Here is a 15,173-nt window from a genome sequence, read left to right as displayed (position 1 = left end):
TTTTTTATATACAAAAAAAAATAAAAATAAACTCAAAGGGGGGGGGGGGGTTTCACAAAAAACATACACAAAACATACGCATAAAAAACTCAAGGTGGGGTTGGGGGTAGTAATGAGGAGGAGGAGGAGGAGGAGGAGGAGGAAGAGGAGTGCCTTTAATTCAATATTTTATTAATTTAGGTTGCCTATATCTTCTTGATATAAATGAGCATGCGTTTGTAAGAACCTAACTAAAACAAATGATATATTTCCTGCAGATTGAAGTCGATACGAAAAAAACGTCGCAATGTGAAATCGGCTGCTTTGAGGCGAGAGCTGACGGAAGGTACTGTGAAGCAGGGGAGATCTGTCTACATTTGTCTTCCAACTCTTGAAGATCACGTGGGTTACACAGTTGGAAGGGTATTTCTGTTTTTATCACATTTATCCTTTGTTTAACAAGTACAAATAGATTATACAATTCAATTTGCAGAGATGACATAATCATGATGTTGCTACTTTAGTAGTGAAACCTGCATTTTCTTTGTCGATTTTTTTTCTTGTGAATAGCATGTAAAATCACAACGATGATATCCCTGTGACAGATGGCCTTTTCAGGTACTAGAAATGTCCATTACCACCTCTGATAAGTGCCCATTCACCTCTTATATTTGCCCGTTTTCAAACCCGAGAGTTGTCAATTTTATATCAACAGTTTTAAGTGCCTCTTTTCATTTCCAATGAGGCCGTACCCTTAAAAAAATAGTTTGGTCTCTCAATTTTCCTCTCTAGTCATGTCTCTGATATTTTGAGGTGTTTTCAGAGAATTCTTCCTACTAAATCGAATGTTGGACTGGTCTCATCGAGGACGATGACGAGTAACGAATCAAGCACCGAGGCAGCAAGCAAGTTGACTGCAGCATTTGTGACGGTCCCAGATGCTAAAGTTGCTGAAAAGTTGGCCTCGTAAGTTACACGTGCATTTGTTTGTTTGTTTGTTTGTTTGTTTGTTTTTACCTGACTGCTAAAGAAGCAGGTGTATGCTTGTTAGTAAGCAACCAGGGGACCGATGGCTTTAAGTCCTCTCCGAGGGACTTGGTAATGAGACTCACTGCCTTACCAAAGACTAAGAGAGCACTAGCGCATCGACTTGGTTTCAAACCCTCCTTAGCTTATTGTTATTTTCTTACCTTGCTCCATTGGCATTAATACACCTTGGCCATATCCCTAGGGACTAATATTCTATTTCTAGCTTAATTAATATTCATTAGGATGAGTGGATATTGCTGGGATGTCAAACCTTTATCTAACGAACATCGGTCATATTAACGGCGCACAACCAAATATGGGAGACTACCTCCTATAGGCTATACATTGGGAGACTTTTGTCCAGATTTGGGTAGCCTAACTGGGAGTCTCCCATTTGGGATACCAATTTCCTATATTTACATTTGCTGCAAAGGGATTATCTCTGCTACAAATCAAAAGATGATGAGCAGAATCCTCATGAAAAACTACCATTTTTGACACTCTACTTTAAAAATTCACTGACTACTTTTGTTTTCATAACAGGTTTTGTTACAATACACACACAAATCCAAGCACTCCTGACCTCAGCTCAGAGATGCAAAAATTGCTTTATTCAGGCTCGTTTGTTCAACAGATAATTGAAGTTATGAAAAGAGTTATCATAAATAATCATGGAGAGAGACAGAGAGTGGACATGGTTGGCCGTTGGAGTGATCATAGAAATAAGAATAGTCTAGAAATGTCGATATGATTTAAATGTGAAAATGAAATTGTTGTTTTAAAAGTGTCAATATTTCCTTTTATATTGTAAACTAATACAAATAACCTCTCACCAATCTATCTCTAAAACACCAATCATCCAAAACCACTGCCAAACTCGCTCATTTCCTCACATAAATCCTCTCTCCTACGTCTCCAACATAAAAGGGAAATAAGAAAAAAAGTCTACTGTAAAACATTTTCATTCTGACACTTGTCATACAGCCAAAGAATTGCAAGAAATTAAGCATTTTTATCATATTTGTTTCTTCCTTTATTTCTTGACAGAGACATTGTTGAGCAGCATGTGTCAACATCATCCCTGGTTTGACCTCTGTGTATGAATGGGAAGGGAAGATCGAGAAGGACCAAGAACTGCTTTTAATGATCAAGACCAAAAGGACAAAGGTCGATGAACTCTCAGAATTTGTGCGCAAAAATCATCCTTACGATGTCGCTGAGGTCATCAGCCTGCCTATTGAAAATGGAAATCTGCCTTATTTGCAGTGGGTAGCTAAAACTGTACCGGAATGAGATGAAAAATATGAACTTTTGCGGATTCAATTTTTGTGTATCGTACAGTATGTTTTACTGATGCTATCAAATTTCTATACTCTTCATGAACTATAACTGAATTAAGGGCAGTCTTTCTTTCAAATAAAACAAATTACATTTTGACAAACAAAATACCCTGTATTTCTAGCTTGTATCACAAGATCCTTGTGCTCAATATGTTGATGTTCTATCACTGACTTTGTATGAATTCTTAGTGGAAATATCTGACAGGGACTTATAAAATTAAGGCAATCAGTCAACTCTTTTTTCACTGAAGCCCACCATACTAGTCTCACATTTTAGATCCTGACAAGGAAACAAAGATTTTCAACTAAATGGGTGAACACATATGTCAAACATTTGTTTGTCAATTAATTTTTCGTTCATTCATGCATTAAAAAAAAACATTTGTTTAATTTTCAATTTTTTATTTTGTGGTCATTTATTTATTTTCATTATTATTATAATTATTATATCATCTTGTATATAAATATGAACTGCTGAGTTGTTGTTTTCTTAGCCAAGAACGTGTTGACTTATGTTTATCACTCTTGGGTCATTGATTATTTTGTATGAATATCCTTGTAAATCACAGTAGTATAAAGAGCAAATAAAAACACATAATTTCATAAATTTGTGATTTTTTAAATTTCATCTTTTCTTTAATAGGTACTTCACATGTAGTCTACAATTTACATATTTACATATAGATAACCATTAAGGCTTGTTCAGATATCATATGGCGTGGAAAAGAGCCGCAGAAAAGCTGTGTTAATGAATGGCGACTGGACGCAATAAAGGACTTGTGAGTATTCACTGAACTCTGTATTATAAGATAGTGCTGAAGATAAAGGAATGCGAAGCGTACAACACTTCACATCATTAACAAAAAAATGCCGCATTTTGTCACTTCATATTTGAACGAGCCTTTAATGTAATTTCTATTCCCTTTATATTCCATGTATTTGTTTGAATTACAAATACATATACATGTACATATGTTACTTTGGTATCTGCTATCAAACCAGCCTGTTATCAAACCAGAAATCTCTAAATGCATGAAATGTTTTCCCTGAAATTTCACAAGTGCTTCAGATGTGCGAAAGTTTTATGCCATGATATAATTGATACGAATTTGACACAACATGAAATTTTGCAATTCATAAAAACTTTTTGCTGTGAACATGCAGGGCCATACCAGTACTTACAACTCACAAAAAATTCATGTCATGAACATTTTGAGGGTTCAGTGACACAAAGACGTAACTCCATATTTTGCCAAGATTAGTATTTGATATCAAAATGTTCAGAAAAATGTGGGCTTTCCAGGAAACACAAAGACTTAACTCCACCCAACACCCCATTGAAGTCAATGGCTAGTGAAACATAGACTTAACTCATTAAGGCCCAAGTGCTCAGTGACACATAAACCTCTTTTTCTGGAGTTGCGTCTTTGTGTCACTGACCCCTCGATTTGTGGTTTTACATTATACTGACGACATAGGAGGACCTGTCAAACTAGCCACAATAAACGGGTGGTCTTTCTAGGCAGGGATGATGATACAAACATCTCATAGAGGGAACAAAAGTGACCACTATAGACAGGTGGTCCCTCCCTTTCTCTATAAAGACTATATAGATGCAGCAGGTATCCTGTATAGGTCTTTCTTGCATCCACGTATTGTTTTGCATAACATCAACAATAATATTTGATTTGATCAGTCATGGCGATTCTTCTAGTTATTAAAGGGAGTGTATCATGGCAAATACTAGTTAATGCCATCTACGTCTCCTTTTTGGACAACTGCACGTAAACGAATGGACTTGATTAACTGGGTCAGCGCGCGATAGTGTTCACGAAAAAGCCTGAAGTTTTCCTCATGCTTCGGTTTCGCATATGTTGCATGCACGTGCATGCTGCGGTCGCATCGTCCGTAGTTGTATTATCCCTGATTGGCCCCGGGTAGGGCCACGGGAAAGACACATAGTTTCGTCATGACACAATCCCTTTAACTACGACATAGGAACTAACTTTAACAACTTTCAGTACAGTTAAAATCTTTACAATGAGGGACTATGTGTGTAACAATGTTACTGACATCTTTCTTGTTAACCAAGTTGGTCCTTGAAAAGTAACTGAAAATATATAGAAAAATCACATTTTAGGAAGAATTACAAATCAGATGTTCTGAAGTTTTCATTTGCTAGTAATATTTTTGCCATAACAATTCATATTACATGTTTTAAAATGAGAAGATCATAATTTAACAGACTTTTTACAAACTCCAAAATCCATCAACTTCAGACCAGCTGACCAGCTGACCAGCTTCAAATTTTGGCCAATGAATAACTTAAAATTAAATGTTACAAGATTATACTTTTAGCAGTCTACGAAGTAAAGAAGACTTCTCAATCACTGACCATACACATATGTCTGAAATTCTGAATACAATTTATCATGTCAGACACTAAAACTTGTGTGATTTAAACAAAAAAATGATTTCTACAATTACCCATTTTGACATCAAAAACAGAAATGACCACTGACTAATGGTTCTTTCTGGGGAGTGTTTCACAAAGACTAAGATACAACTTTAGGTTAGACTAACTATGGCAGGCAGTTCGTGCCACTGTGTGCTCCCGCCATTTACTGGCATTGGTCTCTCAAGGGACGTACAAATCGTAGTGACAAATCCACATTTCATGATAATTCATTATTGAAGGAAAAAACATGGCATAAACGGCCTGCTATAGTTAAGTCCAACTTAAAGTCGATCTTAGTCTTTGTGAAACTCCCCAGGCTTCTTGCATCACTAACATTATTTGATGGTTATATCAAGAGAGATTTCATTTTTCAGACGTACGTCCTACAGGGCACATTGCATAGAATAGCCTTTTTGTGCATTATATGCTACATCTAGGCCCTGTCTTGATATAAAGAGCTGCGATTGATTCAAAGCGATCTCAACTTGAAATTAAGTGTTACAATTTATCTTCCATGTTATTTGGTCTGATTCAAGCTCTGGTAGGGTTGTGCACTTGATAAAATCATTAACGTTTACAAACACTGGTGATGGTGACCGTAAAGAAAGGGACAAAGCACCTTGGACTTGTCCTGTTAAAGCACCAGGACCCTGTTTCATGAAACTTGTTATCAATGACGAGATGTGATAATTGTTAAGAGATACTGAAATACTCACACTTGATTGGCTTTGAGCAGATTTGTGACAGATCTGTGGCTCTTGTTAGTGATAATAAGTTTGATGAAACAGGGTCCTGAATTACTTGCTGAACAATTACAAATCTACATCAACTTTAAATTTCCTACTATTCGCGATTCAGAGATCAGAATCTTAAAGTACCCCTTCAAACATTTAGATCCTAAAGAGTAAGAGTAAGAAAGTTGATGGTACAATTTGTACATCCCAGAACTGCATATCACTGTCTAACGAGACCCATAAGCTGCTTCTCAATTACAAAGTACTTGGTAAAAGCTCATTCATAGGTACCGGATAGGCCGAAAATATGGTAGCTTAGCAGAAATTGGTGGCACGAAAAGAGCCATCCGGAATGAAAAGTGCATAATTGTTGAAAAATCATAATGTTTTCACGTAGATGTAAATGTCGAATCGTACTGTTAGGATATGGAGCTGGTAAATGCATGCACAATCTTGATTAGGCTTAATGTTACCTAACTTTTATTCGGATGTGCCAAAGAATAACTTTGAATTCACAATCACTACAAACTAATACTGCTTTTGCATTCAAGGGGGGTGTTTCACAAAGATTCTAAGTCAAACTTAACTCTTAAGTTGGACTTAAATATTATGGAGAGCCATTTGTAGCCCTATAATGAAATATATTCAAAAGCAAAAATTCAAGTATTTTAGACTTTTCATAAATTCCACATCAAAAACATGAAATCTCCCATGATAATAGAAAATATGAATGATTTGAATCAGCATTTTATGCCTTTTAAAATAATTTTTACAAAATATTTTCAAGGATGCTAATGGCTTTCCATACTTGTTAAGTCCAACTTAGGATCTTTGTAAAACACCCCCCAGAGGCGTCTTTACATTCCAATACATTTGGCTAAGCTACCTAAATCGAACACTTGGTTGATGCCAGGCTTCATCGTCCTTCACCACTCATATCTGATGGGTTCCAACAGAAGTATTATTGGTGTCCAGTAAGAATGAATTGCTCATTCCGATCCCTCTCTCTCTCTCTCTCTCACTCTCTTACTGGATCTGGGGGAGAGGTCTCATCAGCTTAACCACTGTAAACAAGAGAAAGTCATATGGAAGGACATCAATAATCTGTTCTTGTATAGCCAATAACACATTATGATATAACGTCCCTATGCGCTTCCGAGTAGCTTTAAGAATTATTACCCTAGCTTTAGCTCCAGCAGACGTTATTGGCGCACAGTGCATTTCAAGGAATAATCCTACCAGGTACCCATTTCAGGGGTGATAGTGAGCACTTCCCCCCCCCCCCCCCCCCCCCCCCCCCCCCCCCGGGTAAAAAAATAGGGGGGGGAAATCTGAAAAATAGGGCTAAAAATCAGGATTTTTTTTTTTTAAATGGGGGCAAAAATAAATAAAATAAAATCAGGAAAAAGTCTGGTATGTGCTAAAATACGGAAACCAATTTAAATCGGGTAATTATCAGGCCTGCCATTTACCTCACCTAGGTGGAGTGTGGCAAATGTAGTTTAAAGTCTTGACATTAGTGTTTTGGCAAGAATTTGATTGCACCCTGTACCTTGTGGTTCACAGTCCCGAGACTTATCCATTGGACCACAACACCTCTAAGTAGCGGAGAGTATGACTAACTAGATGGAATTCGACTGTGCGCAGTCGAAAATGATGCCTCCGTCATAGAGCAATTTTACAAACCGAAACGGAAGAAATTTTTCAAATTCAAGTTCAATTGTAATCCATTAACATGTTCTCAGAATATCGTGATTACAAGCAATTTCTCATATACATATATGACCCTTTGATCTTTGACCTCATGACCCTAAAATCTACTCAGTTCATTGGCTCTGCAAGATTTCCTGAGTTAAATAGTAATCCATCTGTCAGTTCTAATGAGAATGCGTCCACAAGCTATTTTTGCATACATAATGAGCCCATGACCTTTGATCTTATGAACCATTCATTGGCTCTGCAAGATACATAAATGATCTAAGTTTGGCAGGAATCCATCAATCTGTTCTAATGATATTACGATCACAAGCTATTTTTGTATACTTAATGAGCCGCATGACCTTGACCTTTACCTCATGACCCCAAAATCTAATCAGTTCATCAGCTCTGCAAGTAACATACATGACCTAAGTTTGGCAGGAATCCATCAATCGGTTCTTGAGATAAGGCGATCACAAGCTGTTTTTGCATACACAATGTGCGCTGTGACCTTTGACCTCGTGACCCCAAAATCTAATCAGTTCATTGGCTTTGCAAGATACATACATGACCAAAGTTTGGCAGGAATCCATCAATCGGTTCTTCAGATAACGCGATCACAAGCTGTTTTTGCATACATAATGAGCCCTGTGACCTTTGACCTCGTGACCCCAAAATCTAATCAGTTCATCAGCTCTGCAAGATACATACATGACCAAAGTTTGGCAGGAATCCATCAATCGGTTGTTCAGATAACGCGATCACAAGCTGTTTTTGCATACATAATGAGCCCTGTGACCTTTGACCTTTGACCTCGTGACCCAAAATGTAATCAGATTGTTTTCCTATAGTGATACACACTATCACTAAGTTTGAAGTTTAAATCTCCAGTGGTTCTTGAGATATCATGATAACAATCTCAATGTATGGAATTTCATAAGTTGACCTCTGTGACCCTTGACCTTTGACCTACGTGCTCCAAAATCTAATCAGATTGTCTTCCTATGGTGATACACACTATCATTAAGTTTGAAGTTTAAATCTCCAGTGGTTCTTGAGATATTATGATAACAATCTCAATGTATGGAATTTCATAAGTTGACCTCTGTGACCCTTGACCTTTGACCTACGTGCTCCAAAATCTACTCAGATCGTCTTCCTATGGTGATACATACTATCCTTAAGTTTGAAGTTTTTAAATCTCCAGTGGTTCTTGAGATATCATGATAACAATCTCAATGTATGGAATTTCATAAGTTGACCTCTGTGACCCTTGACCTTTGACATACGTGCTCCAAAATCTAATCAGATCGTCTTCCTATGGTGATACATACTATCCTTAAGTTTGAAGTTTAAATCTCGAATGGTTCTTGAGATATCGCGCTAACAAACTCAATACAAGGAATTTCATAAGTTGACCTCTGTGACCTGTGACCTTTGACCTACGTACTCCAAAATCTAATCAGATCGTCTTCCTATGGTGATAAATACTATTCCCGAGTCTTAAGTTTAAATCTTAAATGGTTCTTGAGATATTGTGATAACGGTCAAACGGGACGTACGGACGGACGGACGGACAACCCGAAAACATGATGCCTCCGGCACCACCTTCGGTGGCGGAGGCATAAAAATTAAATCTCTTATCTCTTGGAAAGAACAAAAACGCCCAAACCACAGCTTACCTCATTATCTACCCATGAGCCTTCTGGGTCACTGTTCTCATACTCTCCCACGTCCTCTCCACTCTCCTCTATAGCATCCATGTCATCTTCTGCCGTTGCTTCCAGACTATCGCTTGACTTCTCTACCTTGTGCATCCCCTGGAGAGCCTTGTCATTGTTAGGATCCATACTGCAAAGAGAACAGATTAATTAATCTTGAATATCGGCAAATAACAAATAAAGGGAGAAAGAAAAGAGAGGAAGAAAGAAAGAAAGAAAGAAGAAAGGAAGGAAAGACAGGAAGAAAGGAAAAGAATACGAGATAATGTACTCAGTTACAATATTAATGATGCACTAGTTTATAGCACTACATTTTTTACAAAATTTCATTTTTTTTTTTGGGGGGGGGGGGGGGAGACAAAATAGTGACATGAACCACGGTTGACTTCCTGCAGTTTTCTAGGACCTGAAAAATGCATGGAATAACACCAGACATGATCAATACTCTTTATTTTCAAAACAACTACTAGTACTGTAAACCTTAGACTTCTCTCCTATACATGTACATCTTACATTACACAACTCACTCCCAGATCCTAATCAAATGATTGGTCATGTGCGGTCACGTGTGATTCATTTACTGAGCCTATTGCACACTGATTCATGAAAATGCATTCAATATTTTCCAGTCCTATTGCACTCTTTTTCAGTGCGCAGTAGTGCGCGTAGAGGTTAGAGCGCTTAATACTGCGTGTGCGTGGGCCTATTCTTGCGGAGCACTATGCGTAAATGGGTATAGAAGTAAGTGCGCTTGCTATATCTATAGATATGTGTGCGCACTAAATTAAGCCTTATTAAACTTGAGATTTATTTGTCAGCCATATACTGTCACAAAACAATCTTGAATGAATTCTTTTTATGATCTAGGAGTTTCGTTGTATAAAACAAATGATGCATGTTTTTATTCGTTCATTATACGATCTAGCCACCCTTGTTGATGCTGTATGTATCTATCGCACTCAACACAGCCTCAACTCGAGTGCGGATAGATCATATATTGAACTCATACGCATGCATCATTTGTATACTGTTAACTACCACAAAGGACTCTCTATAACTCTCTTAAATTCTTCAAAACTAACCCTTAGTCCATACCCCCTTGAGACTTCCCCTAGAAAGGGGTGCTAAATTTATATAGGTAATTTTCTGATTTGGAGGGTGGATGGGGGGGGGGGTGTCCTGTTCTTGTTTGTGTTATTGGCAGTGTTTAACCCTTTCAAGAGAGAATTTATCTCACAGCTAAATTAATCACTTATCATTCTTCAAATTGGCAACAACAATATTTTTCTTTTATTGCTAAATTGTTGTTATAAAATGTTATGTTTCTGAATACAAATATATGGGTAGGAACTTGGGCAAAAAGTTGGAAAGAAAAATAATTGAAATTTTTTATTGGAAATTCAATGATTTTGAAGACTTTTAACATGTTGTCAATTTGAGGAATTTTTTCTTTTTCTTTAATAGAATTCCTATCATCAAACACAATATGGTACTGCGACACCCACATCCGTTTTTTTTTTTTTTTTACAGCTCTGCTTCAAAACTTATTTAAGCCAAACAACAAAATGTGGAATGGTTGTCACGGAGGTGTTAAAAGTATGTGTTTACCTGAGAGCTATACTGTACTGATCAAGAGCCTCCTGAGGTTCAGTGTTGAGTGCTAGACAATCACCTAGCATCTGATGGAGCTGACTCGTACTCTGCTGCTCCAACTGCTTACGAATTCTACAAAATAACAATTCTTTGATTAGGCCTCTTATAGAATTAACCAGCACACAATTACAAAATGATGATAATAATTGTATCGTTAAAGCTCTTATAGAATTAAGCAGCAAACTTTTTAGCAATATAAGACTTTAGAATGTAATGGGTGTTTTGAAATTTGGGGAAAATGAAACGATTGTCCTATTGATGTAATAACTCTCCAGACATGGTCAATAAATAGTGAATGAATAAATAATTTAAAAAAAAAGAAAAAACTGAATTGTTGCATGAATCATATTCTTAAAGGCATCATTTAACATAAACAAATCTGAGATGCATGGCCCTGCGTGTTATCAGTGCCTGTGATATGGTGTAATATTGAAGCCCTAAAGAAATTGCGCTTCAAAATTATCATGAAGTGCCTCAAAAAAGTAAAAATCTTTGAGCAACCTGTTTTACCTTACTCATTTTCCCCAATAGACGGTAGTGCTATAAAAACTTACAAAAACAAAAAATGAAATTTCGATTTCCAATCATATATATCTTGATAATCAGACAGGCGATCTGCTTGTAAAAGTCATGGGATTCCTGACTGATCTACAGGTTTATAATTATGATTGCAGCATGAGCTGAATCCAGGATTTTGTCTCAAAAATTGAGACAATGTTACCTACATGTAGTCACTTTAAACACAATGTACCCAACATCTCATTTGTATGTATATATCTCAATTACACTTCCCTAGACAAGGAAACTTACAGGTTAATAGCATCTGAGTATTTCTGTTCTTCGTTGAGTATGTCGACCATGAGGTAGATGGCAGGGAGGTAGTTGGGATCCTGAAGTAGCATTTTGTCAAGAAGTGATTTAGCCTGTGGAGAAAATAAAAACACAAAGGAATAAAGATGAAATAATTTTCACATTAAAGCCCCTCTGCAATAGTTTGGCCAGGAGGGATTAGACCTCCCTGCTTGGTCACTGACAGGTGGTTATCTCATTAAAGCAGCTCTCAATTAACATAAGAAAAAGGGGATCATGGGGGACGAATGGTCACCGATTAGGCATTGTTTGCTATAAGTAGTGCAGAGGGGATTTAAGGAAAACCTGACTGCCTGCTGTGAGCACCTCTCCATAATAACCACCCAATTATTTCCCCTTGAAAGAATTAGTATCTCAATGAAGAAACTCAGTCAAACGGATGATATACAGTCTGGACAGGATACCTCAGTATCAGCTTTAGAGAAAGGTCTAAAACCTATGCATACACAGGCAACACCCTGCTGAAATTCATTTTTTTGTCTTCCTAAAATGTATAAATTATTATTAAGATTTGTTTATTACCAATGTAACTATGTTTTGTATACATTTTACATTGTATTCGTTATTATGTATTGTATTTTGTTGGAAATGAAAAAATAAAAATGAAATGAAATGAAATGAAGTCTCTATTAACCTGTTTGACTACTGAAATCTCTCATTTCTTGCTAAGTGTAACCATCTGGTATTGTAAGGGTACCTCAGCTGGGTTCCTAAATCCGAAAGCGCATTTGAGCGATGGAACCCGATTAGAAAACTGCCTTGGAAGCAGCCATTACAACGGCAATCAAACAAGGGGGGGGGGGGGGGGGGGAGAGAGAGAGAGAGAGAGGGATCACTTGGTTTCAGTAGGCAATAGGTTAACTTTATTCTTCTATAGAGTAACGAAGCTGTGACATCAACAAAATCTATTTTGAGAATTTCTCAATTTGAACTTCATTTTCCGAAAGAGCAACAAAATAATGTCCAAACTTCAAAAACCAATTGAATATGTTAAGTATTGGCTTAGATATGACCATCTGAATAAATAGATTTCAATTTCTTACCTTATCCATAGACAGTCTATCCCTGGCCAGCAGAGAAGCAAGGAAGGTGATAGTACGAGGGTTGTTGCCTAGGACCTTGACAGAGTTGGTGAAAGTTGTGATGGCGTCTCGTATCCTGCTGGCCTTCACGTAGCACTCAACCAAACCTAAACAAACAAGCAATAATAATAATAATAATTATAGGCATTTCTATAGCGCTGTCTATCTAGAAATTCTATTCAGAGGCGCATTAATTATTACCCCGGCTTTAGCCTAACTGCAATTACAGCGCTCCAGCATTTCAATGAATTAATTCCTGCCAGGTACCCATTTACCTCACTTGGGTCAAGTGTGGCAAATGAAGATTAATGCCTTGCCAGAGGACATAAGTGCCGTATCAGGGATCGAACCACAACCTTTGAATTTCAAGTCAAGTGCTTAAACCACTCGACTACGACACTTCTACAGGGATGACATACCTAGATTCACCAAGGATTTGCTATGACTTTTCTCTCTTACAAATTTTTGTAACAATATGAATTATGGTAGTTTGGGAACTTTGTTAGGAGCTCATTTACTACTAAACTCATTCTCCTTTCATACAGAAAATATGCATAGCAGGATGTACATCAGCAAGATCACTACATGGAAATCCTTGATAGTCTTCAATGGTAATTCCTTAAAATTAATGAAATTAGATATTCCAATAATGTTGGATCACAAATTTGTACAGAAATTATGACTCTCATAGCCACATGTAAAGAAAGATAGGCTCATTTTATCAGTGGAGAGGTAGAAAGGCTTTATCCCTTTGTCTACTGATATCATTTAACACCTTTTAGCTCTCAGTAAATGGTTGGCAATACATCATCCTTCTCATTCTATATACATGTTACATTCGGTTTCATCATTTTTACCACTCTCCATAATGACAGTATAAGAGGTTGATTCAACTTCACATCCCCTCATATCAACTACCTCATATTTCTCCTTTACAAGGAATAACCATGACTGAAGTCTTACCTTTGTGAGCTTCATATCTACCAAGAGCACATCTCACAGCCTCCCTGAAATAAACGTGTTTTTTTTTTGCGTACCTTGCCCCCCTCCCTCCCCAATGACGTCAGTGCCCTCACTGAATGACCCATGGTATGTCACTGAAAGGAATAACCATGACACTACTCTTACCTTCGTGAGCCTCAAATCTGCTAGGAGCACATCTGACAGCCTCTCTGAAATGCAGGGTAGCTTCCGGGACCTTGTTCATCTCTAGGAGCCCCTTACCCTTGAGGAGTAGGGCCTGCACCTTGCCTCCTTTCAGTGGATAAGCCTAGAGATAAACAGAATACATGGAGGGTGAATCACAAAACTTGTCATAATAATAATAATAATAATAATATAATAATAGCCTAATAGTCCACTCCAAATTTTATCAAACCGAAACGGAAATTCTTTTTGCCCAATTTATCGTGAGCCTGGCAGCCACTGAGCAGCGCCAGATTGTCTTTTGGTATGACGAGGCCGGGGTTCGAACCCACGACCTCCCGGTTGTGAGGCGGACGCTCTACTGACTGAGCCAACACTCCGGTACATCAGTGACAAATGACGTTAGCTACTGATTTCCTTGCTTCTGATTAGTTATCAGCAAATTTGTCATTGATTTTTGTTATTTGTCATTGAAAAAAGGCTTTGTGAAATGCCCACCTGGGGAGTGTTTCAAAAAGACTAAGATCGACTTTAAGCTGGACTCAACTGTGGCAGGCCGCTCATACCATTAGTTCCTCTAACCATTCCTTGCATTGGTTTTTCAAGGGATGTATAAATCGTGGTCACAAATCTACAGATTTTTCATTTTTTAATAGTTCATTATCGAACGAAAAAATATTATCTAAAGATCATACTTAAGAGACCAATAGTGAGAGCAACCAGTGGGATGAATGGCCTGCCATAGTTCAAGTCAAACTTAAGTCGATATTAGTCTTTGTGAAACACCTCTATAGACTGTAAAGACTTTCAAGAAATCAGCTCAAAGGCAAGATTGGTATATTTGCTTACCAAAATTTGTTTATATAATATGACATTGCAATGTTTGCACATTTTTAATATATGTTGCATTTGGCTATTGAATTAACATTGGATCGAGTTGTTGAAAATCCTGGCGATCATGTCGAGGGTTCAGTGACACAAAGACGTAACTCCGTATTGTGCTAAAATGAGTATTTGATATCAAAATGTTCAGAAAAATGTGGGCTTTCCAGGAAACACAAAGACTTAACTCCACCCAACACCGCTAATGAAACATAGACTTAACTCCTTAAGGCCCAAGTGCTCAGTGACACATACACCATTTTCCCTCAAAATGGCTAAAATGGAGTTACGTCTTTGTATCACTGACCCTTTGATGTTAGCATTATCTGCTCACCTTTTGTGCAAAGTACACTGCCCTGGCATATCTGGATGAACCAGCAGAAGGACAGAGACAGTAGTAACCCATAGCAACCCAAGGCTCGCCTCTCTTGTCCGTCACCTCCATCAGCTCTAAGGAAAGACTGCAAGAGATGGAGCAATACATGTAGCTTATCAACATCTTTATACAAGATATTTTATTTGGTCTTTGCAAACAAGTTACATAGAAAATTATTTTCTACTGTTACCATCACACTCATAAA

The 15,173-nt window shown here is 37.5% G+C and overlaps 1 protein-coding gene and 1 long non-coding RNA gene across 2 annotated transcripts in view; one reads left to right on the top strand and one right to left on the bottom strand.

The window, feature by feature from the left end:
• The first annotated feature begins 252 nt into the window (after positions 1-252).
• LOC115926864 lies at positions 253-2,073 on the top strand. Its single transcript, XR_004065317.1, has 3 exons — positions 253-402; positions 772-945; positions 2,056-2,073. It is a non-coding gene; the product is annotated as an uncharacterized LOC115926864 (long non-coding RNA).
• Positions 2,074-6,335: 4,262 nt separating this feature from the next.
• Positions 6,336-15,173, bottom strand: part of LOC753985 (anaphase-promoting complex subunit 7) — a 23,229-nt gene continuing 14,391 nt past the window's right edge. The window contains exons 9-15 of the mRNA XM_030992391.1: positions 14,927-15,053; positions 13,693-13,834; positions 12,526-12,671; positions 11,423-11,535; positions 10,568-10,684; positions 8,921-9,089; positions 6,336-6,604 (exon numbers count right to left, since the gene is read on the bottom strand). Of these exons, the coding sequence (XP_030848251.1) occupies positions 6,593-6,604; positions 8,921-9,089; positions 10,568-10,684; positions 11,423-11,535; positions 12,526-12,671; positions 13,693-13,834; positions 14,927-15,053 (826 nt within the window). The 3' untranslated portion in view covers positions 6,336-6,592. The remainder of the gene's footprint in view (positions 6,605-8,920; positions 9,090-10,567; positions 10,685-11,422; positions 11,536-12,525; positions 12,672-13,692; positions 13,835-14,926; positions 15,054-15,173) is intronic.

The sequence above is a fragment of the Strongylocentrotus purpuratus genome, unplaced genomic scaffold, assembly GCF_000002235.5.
Source record: "Strongylocentrotus purpuratus isolate Spur 01 unplaced genomic scaffold, Spur_5.0 spur5_scaffold_2, whole genome shotgun sequence".
In the NCBI taxonomy this organism is placed as follows: domain Eukaryota; kingdom Metazoa; phylum Echinodermata; class Echinoidea; order Camarodonta; family Strongylocentrotidae; genus Strongylocentrotus; species Strongylocentrotus purpuratus.
This window is presented reverse-complemented; position numbering and strand designations above follow the sequence as displayed.